The following is a 22971-nucleotide window of genomic DNA, read 5'->3' on the forward strand; positions in this document are numbered from 1 at the left end:
GAACGCTAAGCCCCTTGAGTGGCGCAGCGGATTCCGAGAGCCACAAGTCAACGCGAGATGACATCGTCCGCAGGGCTCGGAGCACACTGCTCCTGGGCAGATGCTATCCGTTTCGAGTAATTGTTCTGCACCCTTTGAACATTCAGATTTGTATACAAATTATACAACGGTACATCTTTGGCCGCTTTTGTCACCTTAGTTCCGGTGTGTTAGCTTGTCAGGTACAGTGTAACCTCACGGCTTGTCGGGTCCTTTGTATTTTTTTTACCTTATTTTTTTCCTCATTGGAGGGATTTGCTTTCCTCATTGGTCAAGGCTACAATGTACCTAGGTACCTAAGTACAATATACATTACAAGTGCTTTTTTTGCAAATTTTGTAACTTTCCCTTTTCGATTAGAATACCATGTTCTCTTGAAATTGGGCAATCTTATTCTAGTTTGGTTCAGTTTGTCTCATCTCATTCATTGGACGTAGACATTGTTGATAGGTGGATCCTGGCGGGGGGTTGGACCTACGGAGTGAAGGTTGTGGCAGCCGGTGTGTGAGATTGGGTGATTAGTGCAAGATCAAATGAAAGCGGCTCAAAAGATCCCGAGTATGTTGTACACAGTAATGTCCGGACCTCGGACATTTTACGGCGGAGCAGAAATTCATAGAGTGAGATCAATGGTATGTCCGATTCATCTAACAGAGTTCGTTGGTTCATCTAATCGTTTCCACCCAAATTCCCCGATTTGGGGATATTATTTTCGTCTTGCTGTAAATTGACAAAATCTAAAGGGACAGACCCTTGGCAGAATCCTCGGGCCAGACGTCGTATCCGAAGGTATCCTTCATGTTGACGAAGCGGCAGTGACGGCCCTTGGCAACCTCGTTGACAGCCTCGAAATCAGCATCGCTGAGCTCAATGCTCTTGAAGTTGGACTCGATGCGCTTGGGGTTAGAGCTCTTGGGAAGAACACTGTAACCACGACGCAGGCCCCAGGCAATCAGAACCTGAGCGAGTGTGTTGCCGCCCTTCTCGGCAATGGCGTTCAGAACCTTGTTCTCGCTGACCCGCTCGCCCGTCGTGGGGACCTGATTCTGCGAGCCCAGAGGCGAGTAGGCCTGGGGGAGAATGTTATGAGCGAAGCAGTACTGCACCAACTCATCGTTGGGCAGGAAGGGGTGGATCTCAATCTGGTTGACCATGGGCTGGACCTTGGCATACTTGGCCATGGCCTCAAGCTGGGGGATGGTCCAGTTGGACACACCAATGGCTCTAGCCTTGCCATCGGCGTAGAGCTTCTCCATGGCGCGCCATGTCTCCTCGTGGTTCTCGGTCAAGTCCTTGAGGATCACGTACTATAATCTGTTAGTTGGGAGCTCGCGTGCCAAAGTGCGGGGTAAGCTGGCTTCTCTTACCTTTCCATCGGGACCAATCTTGGGCTTCTCCTGGCCATCCTTCTCGGCAGCAATGGGCCAGTGAACGAGGAAAAGGTCCACGTAGTCGAGCTTCAGACGCTCGAGAGAGTTGTTGATGGACCAGAGGACGTCATCGTAACGGTGCAGGTGGTTCCAGACCTTCGTAGTCACGAAGATGTCCGAACGCTTGACAGAGGGATTGGCCTTGAGGAAATCACGGATGCCATCACCAACCTCATCCTCATTGAGGTAGAACCAGGCACAGTCAAGGTGACGGTAGCCTGTGTTAAGGGCAGTAGTGACGGCGGCGTAGGTCTCACCCTTGGAGCCCTCGCTGGCGAAGGTACCAAAACCGACGGCAGGGATTTTTACCCCGTTGCTCAATGTGAAAGTCTTTCCAGATGACATGGTTGATGTGATTGAGTATAGTTAGAGAAAGAGGGAGAGCTGAAAGATAGAAGATAGAAGATAAAAGAGTGGGGGAAGCTTAGGGAGCGATGACGATGTCGGAAGTGGGGTGGAGGGGTTGGAGGGGCACAACCTTGGAATTTGAGAGTTTTTGATTTAATTTGATTTCAATTGAACTTTGAACTTTGAACTGCATATTGTAGTATATTCTATGCAACTTAGCCTGACTTTCCTTTTAGGTCAGAAACACTCTAGTTCTTTGGAGATCATTCCCCTGACAAAAAGGAAAATCAAATCAAATCAAATCGTAGAATAAAAAATAAAATACAACAAAATAAAATAAAGAAATGAAATATGTAGGGAAAATGAACAAAAATGAATAAAAATGAAACTATTTTTTTTAAAAAAATGCAAAATTACCACTGGTAATTTTCAAAGCTCCCATGACATCACCAACGATGTTTTGAGCGTTTGACCTGATCGTCATCGGCTCCATCGATCTCATGTCGGGTCCACGGGCGAACTGCGCTCCAGTCCAATCGTCCGTCCGTCTCAGGCCTCTTCCTACCCACTCGGCTTGCTGCGTTGCTTCATACTCGGCTTAGCAAGTCTGGTCCTGCCCAATCAACACCTTTCTGATTCAATTCGGCGGGAAGGAGAACATCCCGTGTACTAGGTACATGGCGAGACACTGTATCAGCCACAATGACGCAGGTACCCTGTACAAGCCGGCCTCATTGCAAGAAACGGTCCACCCTATATCTTGCCAAATGATGACGATAATTCCTAGGGATGATACCCGGTGAGTGGATCCCTCGTAACCTCAATGGCAAAATACCAATTTCGTTTGTCTGCCCCATTGAGTCTGGTATCAGGGTTGGCTTCTATATATACTCTGCTGAACTCCCTCCTTTACCAACTTACTTCCTTATCAGTCACTTCTCATTCTTCCTTTTTCACTTCAATTCTTCTAGAGTCCTGAATTCAGTGACTCCCCAAGTAGAAGCTTACCCCACCTTTCTACTATCTCCCCTCTATCTAATACTTTCATCATGCCTCGCTTCGAGGACTCTGACTTCGCGGTCGATCCGGCTGCCCAGGATCCCCGCGCACAGGATCCCCACGGTGCGCTCTCACCCCGGGAGCGCCAGGCTTCCGGCCTCACTATCCCCGCTGCAGGCGGCAACACCGTTGAGATCCCCGCCACCCGCAGCGCTATCAGTGATGCCGCCCAATTCATGCACAACCTGAGTTTGTCTCCCTCCATGAAGGACCGCCGGGGCTCGCGTAACTCCTTCGGCACTTCCCTCCCTATTCCTCGCTCCCCTCGCATGTCCCGCCTCTCATCTGTGCAGCGCGGTGCTCCTTCAGTCTCCCGGGACATCTTGGCCTCCCAGGTTCAGGATATTAACAAGGAATTGACTGCCAAGGCCAAGAACATGGCCTTCGCTTTCGACATCGATGGTGTGCTGGCACACGGAAACCACGCCATTGAGGAGGCTAAGGTCGCTCTCAAGATGCTCAACGGCGACAACGAGCTGGGCATCCGCATTCCCCACATTCTCCTCACCAACGGTGGTGGTAAGACCGAAGAGGCTCGCTGTGCTCAGCTCTCCGAGATCCTCGAGCAGCCCATCTCCACCGACCAGTTCATCCAATCGCACACTCCCATGCAGGCCTTGGCTGAGTACTACGATACCGTTCTGGTTCTTGGTGGTGAAGGCTTCAAGATCCGCGAGGTTGCCGAGAACTACGGTTTCAAGACCGTCGTTCACCCTAAGGATCTTCTCGCCTGGGACCCCTCCATCTCTCCCTGGGCTACTCTCACCGATGCCGAGCGCGCCGAGGCTAAGCCCCGCGATTTCTCCCAGATGAAGTTCGACGCCATCATGGTTTTCGCCGATTCTCGTGACTACCAGACCGATTTCCAGGTCATTATGGATCTCCTGCTCGCCGAGGACGGCAAGCTCATGACCAAGGCCAAGGACCCCGTCGCCACCCGCATTCCCATCTACTTCTCCCAGGGTGATCTTCTCATGCCCACCGAGCACAAGGGTCTTCCCCGTCTCACCCAGGGTGCCTTCCGTATCTCCGTTGAGGCCCAGTACAAGACTCTCACCGGTGTCGACCTTGAGCGTGTGGTCTACGGTAAGCCCGAGCGTGCTACCTACACCTACGCCGACGAGGTGTTGAAGTCCTGGATGGAGGAGCTCCACGGCGTCGCCCGTCTGCCCGAGAACGTCTACATGGTCGGTGACAACCCCGCCTCCGATATCATCGGTGGAAACATGTACGGCTGGAACACTTGCTTGGTCCGCACTGGTGTCTTCCAGGGCAAGGAGGGTGAGAATGACCCCAACAGTCCTGCCAACTTCGGTGTCTTCAACAACGTCCTCGAGGCCGTCAAGGCTGCCATTGCTAAGGAGCTTGGCCCCGACTTCAAGCTCAAGTGGAACCCCAAGGTCAACCCTGTCACTCACGGCGAGGGTGCCTCCGCTATTGAGTAAAAAGGATCAGTTATCCCCCCGATCTTTTCACGCTGAAACGAAACTCGAAAAACATGTGATACTGGGCTTGAGAAGGTTTTCCTTGGCGTTTTTTTTTTGTTTTCTTCCATGTCATGTCATTTCATAGACTTCTTTTCTTTCCACTTTCCACCACTTGATGCATGTGACCCTTGAGTTCGGCCTTTTTTTGGAATCCTGAATTCTGGGCCTTGGGTTTTTTGATATCCTTTCGATTTGGATTACCGACTTGAAAAAACAGACTGAGATCTACTTCCTACTTTTTACAATACGGATGGTCGGTGGTTTCGACTTTTTCCCTGGACTTTTTCCCTTTTTAGACTGGACGTTACATGACGCGAAGAAGCGTTTCATTTTTTACATATTTCCGCATGCAGTTATATCCCCCATATCAATACCATACCATGCAATTTTCATGTCAGTGTCAAAGTAAGTTTCTCGTAATTTTCGTACATCAAGGTTGGATTGTTCCAGAAGTTAGCTAGGTAAGTCTAGAAAAGCAACCTTGAAATCATTGACGACATGATGATGTATCATCCCTTATCAGGAGAGCTCTCAAAGGGGTTCCATCTCTCTACGGTACATACAGATTTATCCATGGATGCGTATAATACACTCATGATTGACTTTTACACCGCGTAAAACCAGGTTATCAACCTTGGGGAAACGGAATGCTTACACATATACCAAAAACTCATATTCATGTTCCAGTTTTCACCTTCCACATCTAGACCTGTGTCTCGGGAAGGCCAGAAGAAAAGAAAGAAAGGGAAAAGAGCTTCCCGTCAAACCACAAGACACACATGGTAGCTAACCATCGGCTGCAAACAGCCTAACCCGACACCCAAGACACGCTATGAGACGGGTAAGTACATCTTTCCAGGGCACACGTTTTTCTCCAGGCTTCTAGACCATAGTGTTTGTGCGGGTATGCATGTCTTGCCCCGGCAATGAGGTACCGGGTCGAGATTGTATGTCTCGGGGCTATTGTCTCGGGTTCTGCGTTTGTGCTGGTTGAGTTGTTCTTCGGCTAAGTAGGGCGAGGTGCAGTACTAGCAGCCCCGTCCGTCCAAAGTTACCGTAGTCCCTATCGTCCAATAGCTAAGGGCCCTGTTACATGGGATCTAATGTGATTTGACTTCCACTGAGATCGAGAGTAAACATCGCTATGATTGGCCCAGTAACAGCCAGAGCAAAACTTGCTTCAGTATCAAGTAACATATTGAACATCAATTGTCATTATCGAATTTAAAGAATGCCAAGGAGAATAATTGGCAGAGTAAGCACTTCGAATACTATTTGGACAAAACACTTTTTCAAATGAAGTTCAATCAGCCATAAAAATTGAGCCACGCCGAACCCCTTCAGTGCGCTGCTAAATGCAGCAAGTCCCATGGGGACCTTTTCCCCTCCAAGCAGCTCGGCAATTGTTGATCCACGTTGCTTTGTCGGAGAAGGAATGATTGTTTCCAATTTGCCCGGTAAAAGGCTTGCTTCGGTCAATACAAGAGCGATGGACGTTGGCATTAGTCCCAGGAACCGGAATGCAAGCATGATGATTGCTGCAAGGATCTCGACGCTGGCGCGCCTGCTCGAGGAGATTGGCATTTCGTTGGAAGGAATCATCGATGCTTGCAGTAGACTCTGGCACTCATTCATCAAGGCTTGACATATCCCGTATGTGAAACTGGGGATGGCCAAGTGTGTCCATTTGCTCTGTTGCGCAGCTTCTGCTAAAGAATAGAGTCGAGGTCGATGTGACGAGATAGTAGCACAAGTCCACATCAAATGAAGTTTGCACAAGAGAACCGAGGAGCAGGCGTATGCAAATGGGATCAGCAATTCGTGTCCGAAAATTGTAATTTCCAAGCAAATTCTGATTGCAAGATGGGTAACCTGATAGACGGCAGCTATCAGAATGGCGTAAAGAAATGCGCTAAGGCTCTGGGTATCATATATGAGACGCATGGCCTCGTAGATGGATCGGAACGTCAGAGATCGTTTGTTGGTCCGTCCGTGATCTGAGAAAGCCCTATCCTTTTGGCCAATCTCAAGGATCAACATTGTCGCCACTGCATGGCCAAGAACATAACGGACCTTGTTAAAAATCGATTAGAATCAGTTATGTCAAGAAGAGCAGAGTCTTACTAAAGTGGAAATGAATATCTGGCTAAAAATGAGAGCAAAGGAAGAAAATGTGGGCTCCATGTGTATGGTCGTGGGAAGAACACCCGCGACTTGGCTTAGTAGGTCTCCATCTCCCCCTGGGCTGATCAGAACGTTCAAGACCCGTGAGGGTAGAACTGCAAGCATGATCTGACTTAAAGTGAGAAGCATTTCGACTTTAATCCAATTGCTGCGAGCGAAACTGAACGTGAATCAATTAGGATTTCAGGATGTAAGTAGATGGAGTAGTTGAGGAACAAGGGAAAGTATGAAAGTGCCAGGACAAGGTCTCAGACTCTCCAAGGTTGTAAAAATAGTTACCTTGAGATATTTCTCGCATTTCAATAGAAGCATTGGAAGCCATCTCTTTTCTAGGGATTTCAGAATGCAAATCTTGATCAAGCTTGTCAATGCCCAATCAGAATCACTATCATAAAGAAGCCTTGCCAAGAAAGGCTTGGAAACAGAAACAGTACTCTTTACGGAGTAAGATTAACACTGCTGCCTAAGGTGGCTTCTATATGCTTACCAACGACTCTAGGGTTTGAGATAAGTGGTCCTTTAGCCTTCTGGAGGCTTCCATTAGTATGGCTCTCTCAAATCTCACTATCTGGCCTAACGCATTTTACAAATTCTCGGGGCGATCCGAATTGCACCCATGCTAGCCTGGAGAAGGGTACTTCAGGCACCAAGGGCGCCTTGTGATGCATGTTTTTCTCAAAAATGAGAGCTTCTGATAACAAAGTAACACTCCATGGAGAACACATGTTCACGATGGCAAGTCGGTGTAACCCCAATCAGGAAATGCCGATATATCCGTCCATCTCCGTATTGAGGTGGATAGAAATGGACGCCAGGGGAGCAAGGCCAAATATAGAAAGCTCTATTTAAGCTCCTCTATAACGACAGGAGCAGAAGAAAGTGGGAATGAGAACGACCTGTACTTGATCAGCCAGTCAATTCTCTCATTGCGGCCCCATTTTCCTCATGCAACTCTTATAAAATTTGGTATACCCGCTCCAAGAAAATACTAAAGGGGTGTTTTCTCTTTGCTCGAGCCATTGCTCTGTTAAACATTAGCGCGCAATGTTAGCAGCTTGGCTACGAAGAAAGCATCATAGCCCTAAATACGGCAACCTGGCCACCGATAGCCCTTCCGACGGAGATAGATCACTCAATGTCACGGGATTTTCTGTAGATGAACTCGCATATATTCAGAACGGCCTGGGAATCTACACTTTGGACAATTTTGAGACGCTTACTACCATCGCCAGCCTTGCACAAGTCGCGGCGAAGTGAAATCAGTGTGAAGACCTTATATTTGTGCATAGTGCCTTCAAGATGAATGGCCATAGTGAGTATCTCAATGGTTTGAGCATGGAGATGCAGGAGGCATTCCTGGGCGCTGTTATCGACCAGTCTCGTCGCACAATTAATTCCTTTGGATCGGGCTTCATGTTGGTACATCAAGCTCGGAATACTGACGCGAAGCATTTGAGATTCTCAGCTGGCACAAACGTCAAAGCAAACGCTGTAGTCAAGACATAAATATATGCTTGTATGTTTAAAGCGGATGTTGACTTTGAAGTACCTTTGATGTATGTGTCCCATATAAAAGGTACCTGAGTGTTGACCCGACATCTGACAGGGGTGGTGGACAGCGCATCAGGCTGAGTGCTGCCTTGCTGCTCAGTACCCCATGACCTATATATAATGGTAGACTTCATTTGCCAGCTGGGACCCCAGCCCTGCTTCTTTTCCTCTTTTGCTGCTAGATCCTCCCCCTCAACGGCCTGTTTTCAGAAGTAAGTTCTTCTGTTGTCCGGTTTTAATTCTGTTTCATCAATAACTTTATCGATAACTATGGGCTCTTACATGGGGTTTGACATGGTTCCACGCCTATCAGAAGGCCTGTTAGACAAACACAACTGGGAAATGTTCTTGACATTCACCAGAGAGCGATACCAAGACGACGATCAAGTCGAAGTGAAGCCGAACTATATTGCATTCAAGTTCGACTCGAACCTGCTACTTCCATTCGAAAGTCACAAGTTCCTACGTTTTGGTACAATGATTCCGAATGAAGACTCCGGTAAATGGAGAAAATATATCGATACTGTCAGTCGGATAGCCACCGTCTGCTTCGAATCAAGAGCTTATTGCTGGGATGAGGGATCAGGGATACCGGGTCACTACGGTTGGGATGAAGTACAACAATCGATCAGATCATACGAGCCGGTACGACATTATGAATGCCATGACTCACTGATGCTCTCTGACCTATGAATATCTAGTTCGACAAACCGAATACGCCTACCACCATAGGCCAATTAGTGCTCGGTACGGATCCAATCAGTGAGCCCAATCTGCCACTCTACAAAATACAGCCAGTACCGGGGAAGGGACAAGGCCTCGTGGCACGCTTCAACATTGCGAAAGGGCAGTTGATTGTCTCCGAGAAGCCATTGCTCACAACTTTGAACATTACAAACACAACGACGATGGAGAAACAAATAGCAACAGAGCTACGAAAGTTACCAAAGGATGCTCAACGCCAGTTTCTGTCCTTGCATAACAATTTCCCAGGAAAGCAGCCGTTCAGTGGCATTGTCCGAACAAACGCTCTGCCATGCGGCCCTGGATCTATGACTGGAGGCATTTATTCTACTATCTCACGGATCAACCACAGTTGTTTGCCTAACGCGCACAACAGCTGGGACAGTTCTTTGGGACGTGAAAATATGTATGCAGTTCGATTTATTAAGGCAGGAGAAGAGATTACTTTCCCCTACGATCATGGGGGTCCCTCAGACGAGCGACGTCGTCACTTGAAGGAGGCATTTGGGTTCGATTGCGATTGCAGCATTTGCTCAAGCCAACCCGATCAGCTGCAACAGAGTGACAAGCGCCGCCGCCAGATGAAACTCCTGGATGCCGCGATTGGTGATGGGTCCCGGGTGATGTATAGCCCCAAGGACTGCCTCAAAGATTGCCAAGCTCTTGTTCAAATTCTTGAGGAGGAGTACGAAGGTAGCCAGGACCCTCATCTTACTAGGCTTTACTATGATGCTTTCCAGATCAGTATTGTACACGGCGATCAGGCGCGTGCTAGGGCTTTCGCGGAGCGGTCATATAAAGCAAGGGTGGCTTCTGAGGGAGAGAACCACGAAACAATAAGGATCCAGAGACTGATGGAAGATCCAACAAGACATGCCAGTTTTGGTTTGTCAACGAAATGGAAGAGCTCGAAGAACCAGGTTCCTAGGGGGTTAAACTCGGATGAGTTTGAGAAGTGGTTGTGGAGACAAGGCAGATAGATAGACGAGTGTACGAAGTACATCTTCAAGTGGCATTGTTCTGTATACCGAAGTGAGGAAGTTGCTGAGTAGCTACAAGTGAAGAGGGCTTTGGGGATACGTGGTTTCAAATGTTCCTGAATGTTCCTGATTGTGCAGAAGAGTTCAGGTAGTTGATTAGTACCGGGATGTTATTAATAGTTGATCTCAGATGGCAAACCTTGAGATACTTCTGATCTCTTCTTACAACTGTATTGAATTCACTTTCCTAGAGTCTATTTCATCATGGCGCCCTGGGGGTTTTCCTGCTTTGTCTTGAGCCTGGTCTTTTTGCACGCGTCGTCAAGTCTTTTGTTTTCAACAGCGTCAGGCCACCCACTCGATAGCGACATGTCTGTTTGCTTCGTGTTCGTTTCTCTGCAAACTCTTTTCATTTGCTTTACATCTTTGCTCCGAATTTACGTGGAGCTATTGATCCATTCTTGACCCACATAGCCCCCCATGGCCCCCGCGGCCCGAATGCTAGCCCGAAATGCTGCGGTAATTGGACCGAGAATTTCTGCGAGTAGACCATGGTCAGCGTATACTCAAGTTTGTGGAAACCAGATCAATTCGCGAATTATATGCCACGGTGGCGATTTCACACCATGACATTGCTTTTTCTTCCATTCAGTATCCACATAGGTCTCAACATTCCCATGAATGGGGTGTCAGGTAATAGGAAACGCTTTAGAAAAAACGTTCATCAGGGAAAGAGTAGGGTTCAAATCTTCTTGCGACACGATGCTCAAAAGACGAAGCTAGGGGGTTTGAACTCACAGTTTCAACGTGGTCAGATGATTTGGCTGTGATCTAGTAGGTTTGTTGACAAGCACTTGTTAATACGGGTATAGGGGCAATATTGGAAATAAGTGAAGAGACTAAAAGTCAAGGAAGGAGAAAAGGACAGGGAAAGGAGTCAGACCAAGGCCTTGTTTTTGAGCAATGCGGGGAGACCTTGGCGGCAGATGCAATTCCGCGGAGGTGCATTCAAATCAGGGCTTGGCATGCAGTCAAGCCCTGTACTCGCTTGGCCACCATTCCATGAGACTGTGACTCAAATGACGCCAAAGGTCTCTCCTGTCTTGGGATCTGGGCTGGGTTGTATTCTTTTCGGGTTGCTCAGCTGCAGCGCGAGAACTAAGCCTTTGCCAATCCCTGGGGCCTGTCCGACAAGTGGTACCAAAGATGCAGTGCTAGTCAGCAACCCGGTCCTTGAAGTAGGTCAGGATGACAATATTACGGGACTGGGGGTGGAAAGCGAGAGAGGCCATTGTTTTATTTCCCAATAGACCGAAGAGGGGAGTATACATATAAGAGAAACGATAGGCTTGGCATTGACGATCAGCTGCATACCCGTGGATCACCTGTCTTGGCTGACAAGCAAAGTCGGTGAGAAGTGAGATAGGTAACAAATTACGGCTGGAGAAGGGGGAATGGAGAAAGGCATAGAAGCGAATAGAACGACCGTACGGAGATAGAGCTCGGAAGTCCGGGAAGCTCAAACCTCTATATCAGCTCATGAGGATCAGGTGATGGGGATTCTCATTAGGTAATCGTCAAATCCAGAGGCGAATCGCTGTGAACAGGGGCCATGGGGAATGGTCATTAAGTAATGAGAACCTGGAATTTTCTGGGGTATATAGTTTAAATGAATCGGCTGACCTGTCACATAATTGCCAGGTTTGGGGGCCCGGGGGGATTGGGTACTTATATTATAGATAACACTTCGTCTATTTGGATACTTAGAATATGGTGTTCCTAGATACCTACCTACAGTATCTTTGATATCTTATCTTTAAGAACCCTGGGAACATTCTCTCCAATGCGGCGAGTGACGCCATTTTCCGCATGCATAAAAATAAAATAAAAAAAGCAAATGGGGTCTGCAGGGGTAGCTTGGGGAACTAACACGAACTTAATCAGTCTAGTTGTATAAGTACAAAGTATATAGTATAGTAATATACTAAATAGTAATGAATAGTAAGTCTACGGGAAATATAATATAGGACTAGACTGACTCAATTACTTCAAAATAGAGATAGAAAGAAGAATCATCGAAAATAAATAAAATAAATAAAATAAAAACTCCAGATCCGCCACCGTAATCAATCAGTTTTATGAAAAAAAATAGAAAAGTTCGCCCCATGTGGCCATGACCCATGATTATCCTCTCATTTTTTTTTTGACCTTCATCTCTTTCAATTTTACAAAATATCCGTCTAGTGAATCCTTTGCTAGCGAAAGTCCACCGGAAAGCCTTGACGAAGCCATATTACCTACAAAGTTGTGCAACGGTCCGTTTCCGTGACTAACAGCTTCGTTTTTTTTTTTAACCCCCCGCCCCTCTGAGAGCCCTAAACTTGCCCTCGGTCTTGACCACTTTCACTGTTTTTTTTTTCCTCTCCCTTTTCCCCTTTTTTTTCAAATCTGAAGCTTTTTCATTTTTAAATTTCGGTAGACTGGTCTTTTTTTGATTTCCTACTCCAAGGTACTTTTTCAACTAGTGTACAATTAGGGCCCTTTATAGAGGGCCTCATCCTCTTCACCATGACTTCCGTTACTGCCCCTTCGCAGCCCAAGCCGGCCTTCCCCAGACTGTCGTCAATTCCCTGCGGTGATCATTTCCACTCACGCGAGTCATCTCCCTCGCCGTGCAGCACCCCGGATGGGTCCAGATCCAGCAGCCAGCGTCGCCCCTCCTTCGGTTCAATCAAAGAAGATACAGAGGACGGTACGTACCGACCATGTACGAATCCACGCTGGAGGCTGACGTGATCGACAATCTAGGAATTGCGCAATCATTCGTGGACACCCACCAAGTTCTATCTCCCCAAGAGCACGACCACGAGCGCAAGGTCGACCGCCCCAGCCCAATGCAACCGGCCCCGGACTTCTGCTGTCCTTGTGGTGGATTCCTGGGATGGAAGCAGATTCGATTGGGCGGGAAGAGTTTGAGCCGCAGCTACAGCGATCTCCGTGGCCTTGGAAATCTACAAGCAAAGGGCTGGGCATGGGAAGCCCAGGACCCTGAACCCATGCAGCTTCTCCCACCCAAGGTCCCCGAAATGGAGGTTTTGCAGACCCCTCCCGGTCCATCACCTTTGGAGAGGCTGCCTCCGGAGGTTCTTGGTGAGAAGCCGCACCTGTCATCCTTGTTGCTCGTGCGCTAACATGTCTGGTAGACCAAATCATCTCTAATCTTGCCGTCGATCTGCCTCCAAATGGCTACGCCCCTCGCAATGTGGATTTGGTTTCATGCTTGCTTACTTCCCACACGTTGCACGCTGCTACTTTGGGTGTCTTGTACAGGAACATGACCTTCCCACACTCCATTATCTTCTCCAAGGCCCTCACTCATATGTCGCAGTATCCGGCGTTGGGGACATTGGTGCGCCGTCTGGACTTCTCCCACTTCACCTCCGTTGGACTAGGTCGCACCAAGCAGATGAACGCTGAGATCCAGAACCTGACCTCCAAGACCCTCTTGCAGTGCCTAGAATTGCTACCCAATTTGAAGGAATGCTTGTTGCAGGAACACTTGGAAGGTGATATTAGCGTGGAAGTCATTCGGAAGCTCTTGATGAGCCTGCCGAACTTGCGAGCCGTGGATTTCTGCGGTTGTTCGACCCAGGCATTTTCCGGGGTCTTCCAGGAGGCCTTGGTCGGTGGACCTGCGCTACCCATGACCATGCCCAACCTGAAACGACTCTCGTTCCACGAATGCAGCACTATCCCCGCCCCTATGTTTGACTACCTTCTCCCGCGATTAGTCAACCTCACGCACCTCGATCTTACCCACACTCAAGTTAATGATTCAGCTCTCTTCGCCATCCCCGAGACTGCCCGTATCTCGCATTTAAGCTTGTCCCGATGCACACGCCTCCGCCCGTGCGCCCTAGTTCAATTCCTCACCACCCACCCGTCAGTCAATGAGTCTCTTGTCTTTTTGAACCTGTTGACGGACCCGACCCGCTTCCGTCTTCTGGAAGAGACCGATGTGTCTGCCCTGCTGCCAAAGCTTCCCCAGACTCTCCGTTCTCTCAACCTGGGCGGAGCAAAGATCACATCGGATCATGTACCATACTTGGTGCCCATGTCCAAGTACCTGGAGGAGCTGGGTCTTAGCTCTGCGGATCTCTCAGTCGCGGACGTGAACGCCTTCTTCGGTCGCTACCGTAACCCAGCCACAGGAGTTGAAACCGATGCCCCGAGCACTCTCTGCTACCTCGACCTTGCCAAGGTACCGCAGATGACCATCGGAGCCATCTTCAACACCAGCGCTTGCTCCCTGCTCTCGAACCAAAGCTACCCCTTGCAGGTCGTTGAGTTCAGTGACAAGATTATCACACCGCTGCGTGAGCGTGCCAAGACTCAGCGCGTATCTGTTGGTTGGACTGTGCGAGACCTCGGTCGTCGTGGCTGGTACGTTCGCGAACCATCTTCCATGCCCCACGAACCTTCCGATGATGGCGCTCGCTACTGGAAGATGGGTGCACGCTGGTGGGGCATGCGAAAGATTCCCATGGCCGTTGGTGAGGTCGGCGGCCTCTACGGCCATTACATGTTCAAAAAATGATCTACTATGAGCGTTCTGTTCTCCCAAAAAAAAGCGTTTTCGCTGGATCTTCTTATCACTTTTGCTGATACCCTTGATTTGATATCTTTCATTTTCACGGTTTGCGTTTTCATTGGAGGGGCATTGCTATTTTTTTCATTTTGCTTTTATTGCTTTTTGACGGTCATGAATGATATGATATCCGGTCTATGCATGGCGGCGCGCAACATGGTTTACGAATTTCGGTATTCTGGCTCCTGGCTTCGGGTTCGTGCTCTCGGTCGCGTTTTGTCTTTTGGTTTTGCATAGCATCTGAGATCTCTTCAGCGGTGTCTGGCTTTTTCCTGGACTCTCCCATATTACTGGCGTTGCTGTATTTATCTGGTTTTTACTACTCTGCTCATCAATAGTCTTAAGTTTAATTTTTCATGAGTTGTTTTGTAAACTTGATCTGGTGTAGCCTGGTGTTTCGTGTCTGGTGCCTCATCCAGTGTCTCCCCAAAGAGGAAACTACCTGGCGAACAAACCGACAAGCTTCTGCCTCTCTTCACCTCTTTCCCCATCTCTCCATCTCTCTCTCTCTCTCTCTCTCTCTCTCTCTCTCTCTCTCTCCATCTCTCTCACATTCTGCAATCTCCCTCCTACCCAACTTTTGCTTCCCCAGTCAATGCACTGAATTGCGCTTAGGCTGCACTCTTCGCCATGGCCATACCAATCGAATGCTCGTATGGTAAGTTGCGTCTCCCTTAGCGAGCTCGCCACGAAACTCCAATTAATCTAACAAAGAGGACCTCGTCAAATCTCTCAACGCGCTGAGATCACGCCCCGAAAATGAAGCATTTCAAAGACTTCGGGTTGAATTGCTCCTTTCAGCCGTCCACTTCCAAGTGATGAAGAGACATATGCTTGAGCCATCTTCCCAGGATGTCCAATCTCGCTCTGGATCTTCCTACATGGGTATCTGTACCAGTTCGGCTCGGGGCCGTGCACATGGACATCCTGAATGTTGTTTTTGGTACGGAATAGAGGACATAGGCATCGATTTCCTGGCGGTGATGCGGCCTACAAATGTCTTGGGGTCCAGTCCAGTAGGCTCAGAGATGATAGCGCTTACGGGTGAGTGTTTCATGCTCTGTCACATCTGTCACGACTAACCAGACAAAGTTGGGATTCATGTTGAGCAGAGGCGTCGGAAGCAAAACCACACTGCATATGCACTTGCAACGGACGGTGGTCGCTTCAGGTTCTTCCGCATTAGAAAGGAGGGCCAGGTATGTATCCTCGGACACCTAAATGAGATTATGTTTCTCAATCCTAGTGATATACACAGTCTTTTGAAACACAATGCGGGAGTGGAAATGACTACGAAGATATCATCATGCTGCTTAGTTCGGTCTACGATGATGCGCTGGCTCCACCGGGCCCCCGCGCAGTACCTCCTCATGGACATGCAGACTTGATCGGTAAGATTATGACGAATCATGTTCGCCAAACCGAAGCAAAGCCTCGATGACAGGCGGCGAAATTACCCAAGTACCTATGAACCAGACACTGACCAATTTCCTGGACGAGAAGACTACTACAAAGACCTCAAACGTATGCGCGCAATGGCTATACGAGCGGGGGTGACCGTCTACATGGATGTCATACAGAACCTACCAAACCTACTCAGTCCCGATGCAGAGAAGAATACCCTCAACCTACTTGTGGTGGTGATAAACAAAGCCACAGAGGGCCTTCTTAACGCGATAGGCCAAGGCGATTACGAACACCGAATCCCTGATTATGGAAGATCAATGACGGCGATCTTCGACACTCAGTTGAAGAAACTGCTGGAGGAGGCTGACTTTGAAGACTACAATGACAATCAGAAAGTGCTCAAGCGTGCAATTCGGAAGGCAGCTCTGCAGGAGATCAGACCTGTGTTTGAGGAAATTTTCAAAGAGGCGCGCAAAAAGAAGTTGGCGAAGATGTTCAAGTGAAAGGAAGGATATTGTGCATTTGTCGACATGCTGTCAATGGCATCAATCTACGATGAACTTTCAGCATCTCTCCCCCTACAGGATCATAGCACCACAGTTGATTAGTTAGGCTGAACTATTTGTTTGTGTGAATCTTCTACCGAACTCTTTCCTCTAGGTGCTCTTGACATTTTCTCTCTATCTCCTTTCTCCTTGCGGTAGAATCAATTACCATCTATACCGTATACCCAATACGATTGCTCATATATAAACCCCCAATGTAGGACAAGAAACACGACATCTTCAATAAAGACCTATCAAGCACTAAAACCAAGAGCCGTGATGAACATGGCAATTTATGGAGAGATGCTAATATAAGGAGCGCTATGACGCTCTGAAGGAGTGGAAAGCAAACATTCGAGGACCTATAGGAGTTATAGGACCGTAGTAATATAGAAATTCAAAGTATCTTAGTCCTATTGGAAATATGAATGCCTAATATCAAAACAAATCTCGATATACATGGTCCTTACTAGCTAGACTACTGCTACATCGATCTTTCTTTCCGATGTTACTAGCACCCTCATCTTTCTGCGCCTAGCCCTTCATCAATATCCAGCTCACACATAGAAGAAAACTAGTTCTCTAGTTTTCTCTAGTTTCAACTTTTTATGTCACACAGACCGGTCATTTGAGCCATAAGTATTAGAGCGAGTCACAGAGTCCGAGAGATCCAATGCTAGGAAGTGAACCCATAGGTCTTAGCCCTTTTCTTGTTGTTAAATACGGGCACTACATGTCTTCCTTGCACGGGTTGTGGAGTAAGGTTTGATCCTCCCAAGCCGAGGGGCTATTGCTGCACATCTATGTATACCCTTGGTCTTCCTCGGTACGATTCAGTGGTACGAGGCATTCAATGCTCGTCGTATGTATATTTCAGAGATCGAGCTATTCAGTTTGAGATGGCTGTTGGCCAGTAGCTATCACAGGAACCTGAACTGTTAATATATTAGGGAGAAAGGCAGCTATGGCTATGGCTACAGAATTGCCGTCTATAATTAATACTGTGATCCATGGATATTATCTTTAAGTATCAATCAATGCAGCGTATGGCTGAGAGTCTTTTGATTAAATGAGTCGATTGGCATCTTCTATCAAATGTCATAATGTCTGCTCGACTTGGCGTAAATCAAATCATGTGTAAGATGAAGAGCCAATGCCTTTTGCTCCAGTCTAGCTGTAGAACACCATGCAGTGAATGGTATTTGATCCCAGTCATACAAACGTGACATGCTCAATGTTATCATCGTACAGGCAGGGAGTGGGTGTCATATGAGCAATGAAGAGCCAATGCCTTTTGCTCCAGTCTAGCTGTAGAACACCATGCAGTGAATGGTATTTGATCCCAGTCATACAAACGTGACATGCTCAATGTTATCATCGTACAGGCAGGGAGTGGGTGTCATATGAGCAATGAAGAGCCCAAGTTCCAAGGGCAGATAGATATAAATATCATCACATCAGGCTCTAGTCTGAAGATCCATATTCCACACAATTCGTTATCAGTCTATCTACAAGCAACAAAGTTACTTTCACTCTTTCAAAATCTCATCGATTATCTTCATCCACAATGGTTGACGCCGCCTGCCGCATTGCCGGAAAACAGGAGATCTACGTCTTCTCCGGCCGACATTATGGTCGTGTCAGATTTAGCCAAGGAGGCCCCGAGCATAATCTTGCTGCAGGCCCCACGCTCTCAAGCAAGGGTTGGAACACTCTGCCTAAGATGGGCTTTGGTACAGTGGACACTATTGTGCCTGTGCCGGGCCACGAAAACCAACTTTACGTTTTCTTCGGAGGCCGATATGCCAAGATCAAGCTTGAAAACTACGACGATAGCTTTGTCAACGACGGCGCTCGTCCTATTACCTCTGGATGGAAATCACTCGTCCAGGCGGGCTTTGACACTGTGGATGCAGCAATGCTCACCCCAGGAACAAAGAATGAGATGTACTTTTTCAACGGCTTGAACTATGTTCGTCTGGATAATAGTACCGACAAGATGGTCAATAAGGTTGCACCTATTGCACAGGGCTGGCCGAGTCTTGTTCAAGCTGGCTTTGATAGTGTTGATGCTATTGTTCCGAGCCCGCATGGTCAGGACCTCTACTATGTCTTCCGCGGGGATCAATTTGCGGTGATCAAAGTGGATAGCAATAGGCAAGATAGTCTTGTTTCGCCCCCGAAGCCAATCAGCTCCGCGTGGAAGGCTTTGGATGGATGGGTTTAGTTGGGTTGTCATGAAACAGGTGGTGATTCTGTCAAGTGCAACGTAAAGAGCCGTATGTTGGGGCTTAGGTTGATTCAGGTCACTTCTTGCATCTCTATTTAAGTCTTAGCTTTTATTATGGATGTCTAAGTTGTTAAGATCGTGCTTGAATTACTGCTATGGGCAACTGATAGCCCTCTGTCACAAGGTGATGATGTGCAGATAGCTCGCTAGTTTTCATCCAAGTATGTATCGAAAGCAAGCATTTCGAATCAAATACTAAGCTATGAGTCATGACCTTACTGGAATCAAGTATTCTCCCATCTAGAAATGATAAATCAAGTGCGAGATAGTACATTTGTAACATATTTTCTTCATCTCAATCACAAGGAAATACCATTGTAGATATACTGAAAGAGGGACGATGGCTTGTACACGTCTCTAACAGGACTTGCTTCGAACAAAAACCCAAATCAAAGATAAACGCCATAAATATTCCAGATTATTTACATCGTTTAAACCTCACAGATGGAACTGTTGCTTCGTTCACTTAGGGCTTGGCTTCCCAGTGACGCTTGGCAAACGTCATGTGATGCCTTAGAGAAGAGCCGCATTTCTCGTTATTGGTTTCACCTCTACACGCCCTGTCTATCACGAAGGTCTCAGACCATCCTCGCCAATTGCCGCCCTTGAGGAACTGCTAATCCCGATGGGTGGATTCGTTGTCGCCTTTGAAGATAGTGGAAGCGACACGCGACGATGTCACCCCCGAGGGGAGCGGCCTCTTACAAGAAGAAAGATGGAATCATAGCTATATCTGCAGATGAGAACTCAGTCTCATGGAATCCCGCAGTAGCAGGGGCTGGGAACACGATCACGATCCCTGTGGCCAATATCACTAGTATGTCGTCACTCCCTGGCCATGCGTCCGTCTCTTTGCTGACTCGCGCGACTCTTAGATCTACAACAGACCCCAGCCTCCAACCCGAAAGTGATGCTCAAAATCTTTGCCCAAGCCCCCGATGCGCCTCCGAACAGTACCCCCGATCAGTATGTCTTCCTATTTACAGCCGGGGCGGACGCCCGCTCACAGGCCGATCTCATCAAAGACACATTGAGTGCTCAGGTCAATGCGGCAAAGTCGGCCACGCCATCCCAGACACCGGGGCCTAGAGGTGGACCTGAGGGCCTATCAGCGGCAATGGCGATCGCAAACGCTGTGACATCTGCCGCGACATCGAAGAATCCCTTGGACGAGGATAATAGACTTCGGTCCGACACGGAGCTGCAGCAGTCTTTATTAAGATCTGATTCAAATCTGCAGCGAATGTTCTTCGAGGGATTGCATACAAAACCGGAAGCCTTGTCGTCTGCGTCATTTGTATCACAATTTTGGTCAACACGACTACATTTACTGCGAGCGCATGCAATCGAACAGGGCCAAATCCGTGGCTCGTATAATGTGCTATCCTCACTTAAGCCTCGAGTCGAGGATAACGTGACACGGTTGAATATCAGCAAAGAGCAGATTCAACTCATCTTCACACAACATCCACTAGTCAAACGCGTGTATGACGAGAATGTGCCGAAGCTCAGCGAGCAACAATTCTGGTCACGATTTTTCCAGAGTCGGCTGTTCAAAAAATTGCGTGGAGAGCGGATTACAGAGGCCGACGCAACCGATGCCGTGCTGGACAAATACCTCCGAACGGACGAGGCTGGTCTGCCGGACCGCAACACAAATATCCATCACTTTTTGGATCTTGCTGGCAATGAAGTAAACCACAGCCAGCGTGGCGGAAACCGACCTGATCTAGATATGAGACCATCTGGCGTTGACAAAGTACCCATTATCCGGACATTGAACAGCTTGAGTGAAAAAATCATGGCCAATGTGGCTCCGGCGGACGGTGATATGAGTGCCCCTATCGGCATCAACGAAGAAGCATGGAAAAAACTTCAGCTGCAAGATCTCCGTGGAGATGAAGAGCAAAGTCGCATCACTTTGAACATTCGTGATCAAAGTCGGTTCTTCAGCCATGGGCAGGAGGAGGATAAGACCAAGCAATTTGCGAAACAAGATCCGGATCAGCTTCTTCAGATTCTTCGTGCGGAGATCAATCAAAATCTCCCATCACAGGGCAATACACAACTGGGCAAGTTGGTGGACCCTGGCGATGATGAAGACGAAGAGATGGAGGATGCACCTGCTAGCCGGCGACCTGTCGGGTCATCTGCCGCTCTACATGATGCATTTTCTCAGATTCTGGAAGCATTGCGTGAGCGCCGTGCTCACATGGCTGAACGAGCAGCATCAGAAACATATGGGTTGTCGACAGCGCTCTTTGACCGCTTGACATTGACACACGCGACAACTACGGAGTTTTTGCACCAGTTCTGGCAGGCGTTTCTCTCTGGCAACCCTGACCGCGCTGGAGAGGTCGCGTCTTTAGCGGAATCTCTTCAGCGAGCAGCAGAGCGCATTAGAGCTGTTGCCAATGACGCAGAGGCCGAGCGGAAAGTCGAAGTTGACCGGCTCAAGAAACAGGCCCGTGACATGTACGAAAGCACCGGGCGAAAATTACGAGTCAACTTAGAAGGCGTGGAGGGGGGCCAGAAAGTTGTGAACCAACTTCTTGGTCCTACACTCCATGCGCTGGAGGTCGCATCGACTCGATACCAAAAAGAATTGGCCGAACAGAATAAAGAAGCGGCCCTGGCTGGTTAAGAGGTGGGCCAAATAGAAGGAAACAACTCGGGAGTTGGATATTGAACATGGCATGTACATTATGATACCTTAAGAGAGTTTTGATTCGTACCGTGAATAAAATCTCGTTACCTCATTGACCTACATAGTATATACAAAATGACATGAAAGTGATTGTAGAGATTCAACAACATTGAAGGTCGGCATACCGAGCTTCCCCGGACTTCGGGAATTTAGTGCCATCTGTCCCCTCCAACTGCACCGAACTTTCTCCAACTCACCTTCCCCTCCAACTTGGATGATTTCCCAAGCCAGATACTAAACAAGAAACACAAGGGGCCTCAAGATGCTCACCTCCGGCCTCACAAATGCGCCCCTCACCAAAGCTCTTCTAATCTACACGATCGCATCGTCGATCGCCCTCTCCCTCTTCGACATCAAACACCTTGCCGTGATCTATGTATCACCCCATATCTGGCCTTATGCACAGTTCTGGCGTGCATTGGTATGGCAGGTAGCTGGCTTCACCAATTCCACCGAGGCCCTCTTCGCCGCGATGTTGGTCTACCATCTGCGGGTTGTCGAACGCGCGTGGGGGAAACGGAAGATGGCGGTTAGTCCTCTCTTGTCTTATTGTCTTCGTTCCTGCAGATATGCATAGCCAGCTATGACCTGAAGGAACGAAGAGACCGAACAACGTCATATATGAACCGGAAATCCATTGCTGACACCTGCTTGCTCCAGACCTTCCTCCTCACCACACTACCCTACACAACTCTCCTCCCGCCAATTTTCCTTACCCTCCTAATCCGCCCACTCTCCCTGAACAACCTTAATTACCTCCCTTCCGGCCCAACAGCGACCATCTTCGCCCTGTTGGCGCAGTACCACGCCACTATCCCACACACATACTGCTACCGCATCGGGTCCACGTCCTCCCCCACTACAACAAACAACAGTACGAGTAATGATCCTTCCCCCGATAATAATACATCGGCAACCCAGCCCAAACCCCCAGCACCAAGCCTATCCCTCCTCCTCTCCGACAAATCAACCACCTACGTTGTCGCTGCACAGCTAGCCCTCTCCCAGTTCCCCGCAATGCTCCTCCCGTCAGCCCTGGGCTGGATCGTCGGTGTAGCCTGGCGCGCGGAGTTGCTACCGGGTCTGTCACCGGTCAGCACTGGGTTCCGGGTTCCGGCTTGGGTGGTTGGCGAGCAAGAGCGGAGGGGTGGTTCTGGCTCCGGGTCTGGGGCTGGGTCTGGCGGTGCGGAGGGTGAAAGGTATGAGGATTTACGACGGAGGCTGGAGGGTGAAGCTGCTGCTTCGGCTTCTGGGTTGGAGGGGTCTGGTGGTCAGGCTCAGAGACGCGGAAACAGTGCTGGTGAGGGTGGTGGGTTTGTTGATCGATTGAGAGGTGCTTGGTAAAGATTACTTTTTCTTTAATTGAGCTATGCAAGACTGGTTGGACATGTCTATCTGGTATAGATGTACTACGGACAGTTGGAATGGACTCTTGGGTTTATAGGAGGCACTATTAGACATAGCTCGTTTTCAAAGCCCTATTTCCATACCTTCATTCTCGATCCCTTCATGTGGTGTTCCCACATTTGCAATTCTCGCCATTCGTAATCAA

The 22971-nt window shown here is 48.5% G+C and overlaps 11 protein-coding genes across 11 annotated transcripts; 8 read left to right on the forward strand and 3 right to left on the reverse strand.

Moving 5' to 3' along the window:
- Nucleotides 1–776: 776 nt before the first annotated feature.
- Nucleotides 777–1814, reverse strand: gldB (putative glycerol dehydrogenase (GldB); the record flags this gene model as incomplete). The annotated part of the gene is made up of 2 exons (XM_056673513.1): nucleotides 777–1346; nucleotides 1407–1814. The coding sequence occupies 2 exons, from the start codon at nucleotides 1812–1814 to the stop codon at nucleotides 777–779; spliced, it is 978 nt and encodes a 325-aa protein (XP_056534038.1).
- Nucleotides 1815–2866: 1052 nt separating this feature from the next.
- On the forward strand, nucleotides 2867–4321 carry N7500_002368 (phosphatidyl synthase; the record flags this gene model as incomplete). The annotated part of the gene is made up of 1 exon (XM_056673514.1): nucleotides 2867–4321. The coding sequence occupies one exon, from the start codon at nucleotides 2867–2869 to the stop codon at nucleotides 4319–4321; it is 1455 nt and encodes a 484-aa protein (XP_056534039.1).
- A 1266-nt stretch (nucleotides 4322–5587) lies between these two features.
- N7500_002369 (uncharacterized protein) lies at nucleotides 5588–6403 on the reverse strand (the record flags this gene model as incomplete). Its single annotated transcript, XM_056673515.1, has 1 exon — nucleotides 5588–6403. The coding sequence occupies one exon, from the start codon at nucleotides 6401–6403 to the stop codon at nucleotides 5588–5590; it is 816 nt and encodes a 271-aa protein (XP_056534040.1).
- Nucleotides 6404–7675: 1272 nt separating this feature from the next.
- N7500_002370 (uncharacterized protein) lies at nucleotides 7676–7858 on the reverse strand (the record flags this gene model as incomplete). The annotated part of the gene is made up of 1 exon (XM_056673516.1): nucleotides 7676–7858. The coding sequence occupies one exon, from the start codon at nucleotides 7856–7858 to the stop codon at nucleotides 7676–7678; it is 183 nt and encodes a 60-aa protein (XP_056534041.1).
- On the forward strand, nucleotides 7847–8053 carry N7500_002371 (uncharacterized protein; the record flags this gene model as incomplete). Its single annotated transcript, XM_056673517.1, has 1 exon — nucleotides 7847–8053. One exon carries the CDS (start codon nucleotides 7847–7849, stop codon nucleotides 8051–8053), a length of 207 nt encoding a protein of 68 aa, XP_056534042.1.
- Nucleotides 8054–8368: 315 nt separating this feature from the next.
- N7500_002372 (SET domain-containing protein) lies at nucleotides 8369–9822 on the forward strand (the record flags this gene model as incomplete). Its single annotated transcript, XM_056673518.1, has 2 exons — nucleotides 8369–8743; nucleotides 8800–9822. The coding sequence occupies 2 exons, from the start codon at nucleotides 8369–8371 to the stop codon at nucleotides 9820–9822; spliced, it is 1398 nt and encodes a 465-aa protein (XP_056534043.1).
- A 2568-nt stretch (nucleotides 9823–12390) lies between these two features.
- Nucleotides 12391–14419, forward strand: N7500_002373 (Leucine Rich Repeat domain protein; the record flags this gene model as incomplete). The annotated part of the gene is made up of 3 exons (XM_056673519.1): nucleotides 12391–12574; nucleotides 12631–12972; nucleotides 13026–14419. 3 exons carry the CDS (start codon nucleotides 12391–12393, stop codon nucleotides 14417–14419), a joined length of 1920 nt encoding a protein of 639 aa, XP_056534044.1.
- A 681-nt stretch (nucleotides 14420–15100) lies between these two features.
- On the forward strand, nucleotides 15101–16380 carry N7500_002374 (uncharacterized protein; the record flags this gene model as incomplete). The annotated part of the gene is made up of 5 exons (XM_056673520.1): nucleotides 15101–15128; nucleotides 15185–15514; nucleotides 15557–15669; nucleotides 15729–15861; nucleotides 15947–16380. The coding sequence occupies 5 exons, from the start codon at nucleotides 15101–15103 to the stop codon at nucleotides 16378–16380; spliced, it is 1038 nt and encodes a 345-aa protein (XP_056534045.1).
- Nucleotides 16381–17989: 1609 nt separating this feature from the next.
- On the forward strand, nucleotides 17990–18649 carry N7500_002375 (Hemopexin/matrixin; the record flags this gene model as incomplete). Its single annotated transcript, XM_056673521.1, has 1 exon — nucleotides 17990–18649. One exon carries the CDS (start codon nucleotides 17990–17992, stop codon nucleotides 18647–18649), a length of 660 nt encoding a protein of 219 aa, XP_056534046.1.
- A 738-nt stretch (nucleotides 18650–19387) lies between these two features.
- On the forward strand, nucleotides 19388–21356 carry N7500_002376 (TFIIH subunit TFB1 family protein; the record flags this gene model as incomplete). The annotated part of the gene is made up of 2 exons (XM_056673522.1): nucleotides 19388–19529; nucleotides 19588–21356. The coding sequence occupies 2 exons, from the start codon at nucleotides 19388–19390 to the stop codon at nucleotides 21354–21356; spliced, it is 1911 nt and encodes a 636-aa protein (XP_056534047.1).
- A 325-nt stretch (nucleotides 21357–21681) lies between these two features.
- On the forward strand, nucleotides 21682–22763 carry dscB (the record flags this gene model as incomplete). The annotated part of the gene is made up of 2 exons (XM_056673523.1): nucleotides 21682–21948; nucleotides 22080–22763. The coding sequence occupies 2 exons, from the start codon at nucleotides 21682–21684 to the stop codon at nucleotides 22761–22763; spliced, it is 951 nt and encodes a 316-aa protein (XP_056534048.1).
- Nucleotides 22764–22971: the final 208 nt, after the last annotated feature.

The sequence above is a fragment of the Penicillium coprophilum genome (genome assembly GCF_028826855.1).
Source record: "Penicillium coprophilum strain IBT 35676 chromosome Unknown utg000002l_segment0_segment1, whole genome shotgun sequence".
Taxonomy (NCBI): domain Eukaryota; kingdom Fungi; phylum Ascomycota; class Eurotiomycetes; order Eurotiales; family Aspergillaceae; genus Penicillium; species Penicillium coprophilum.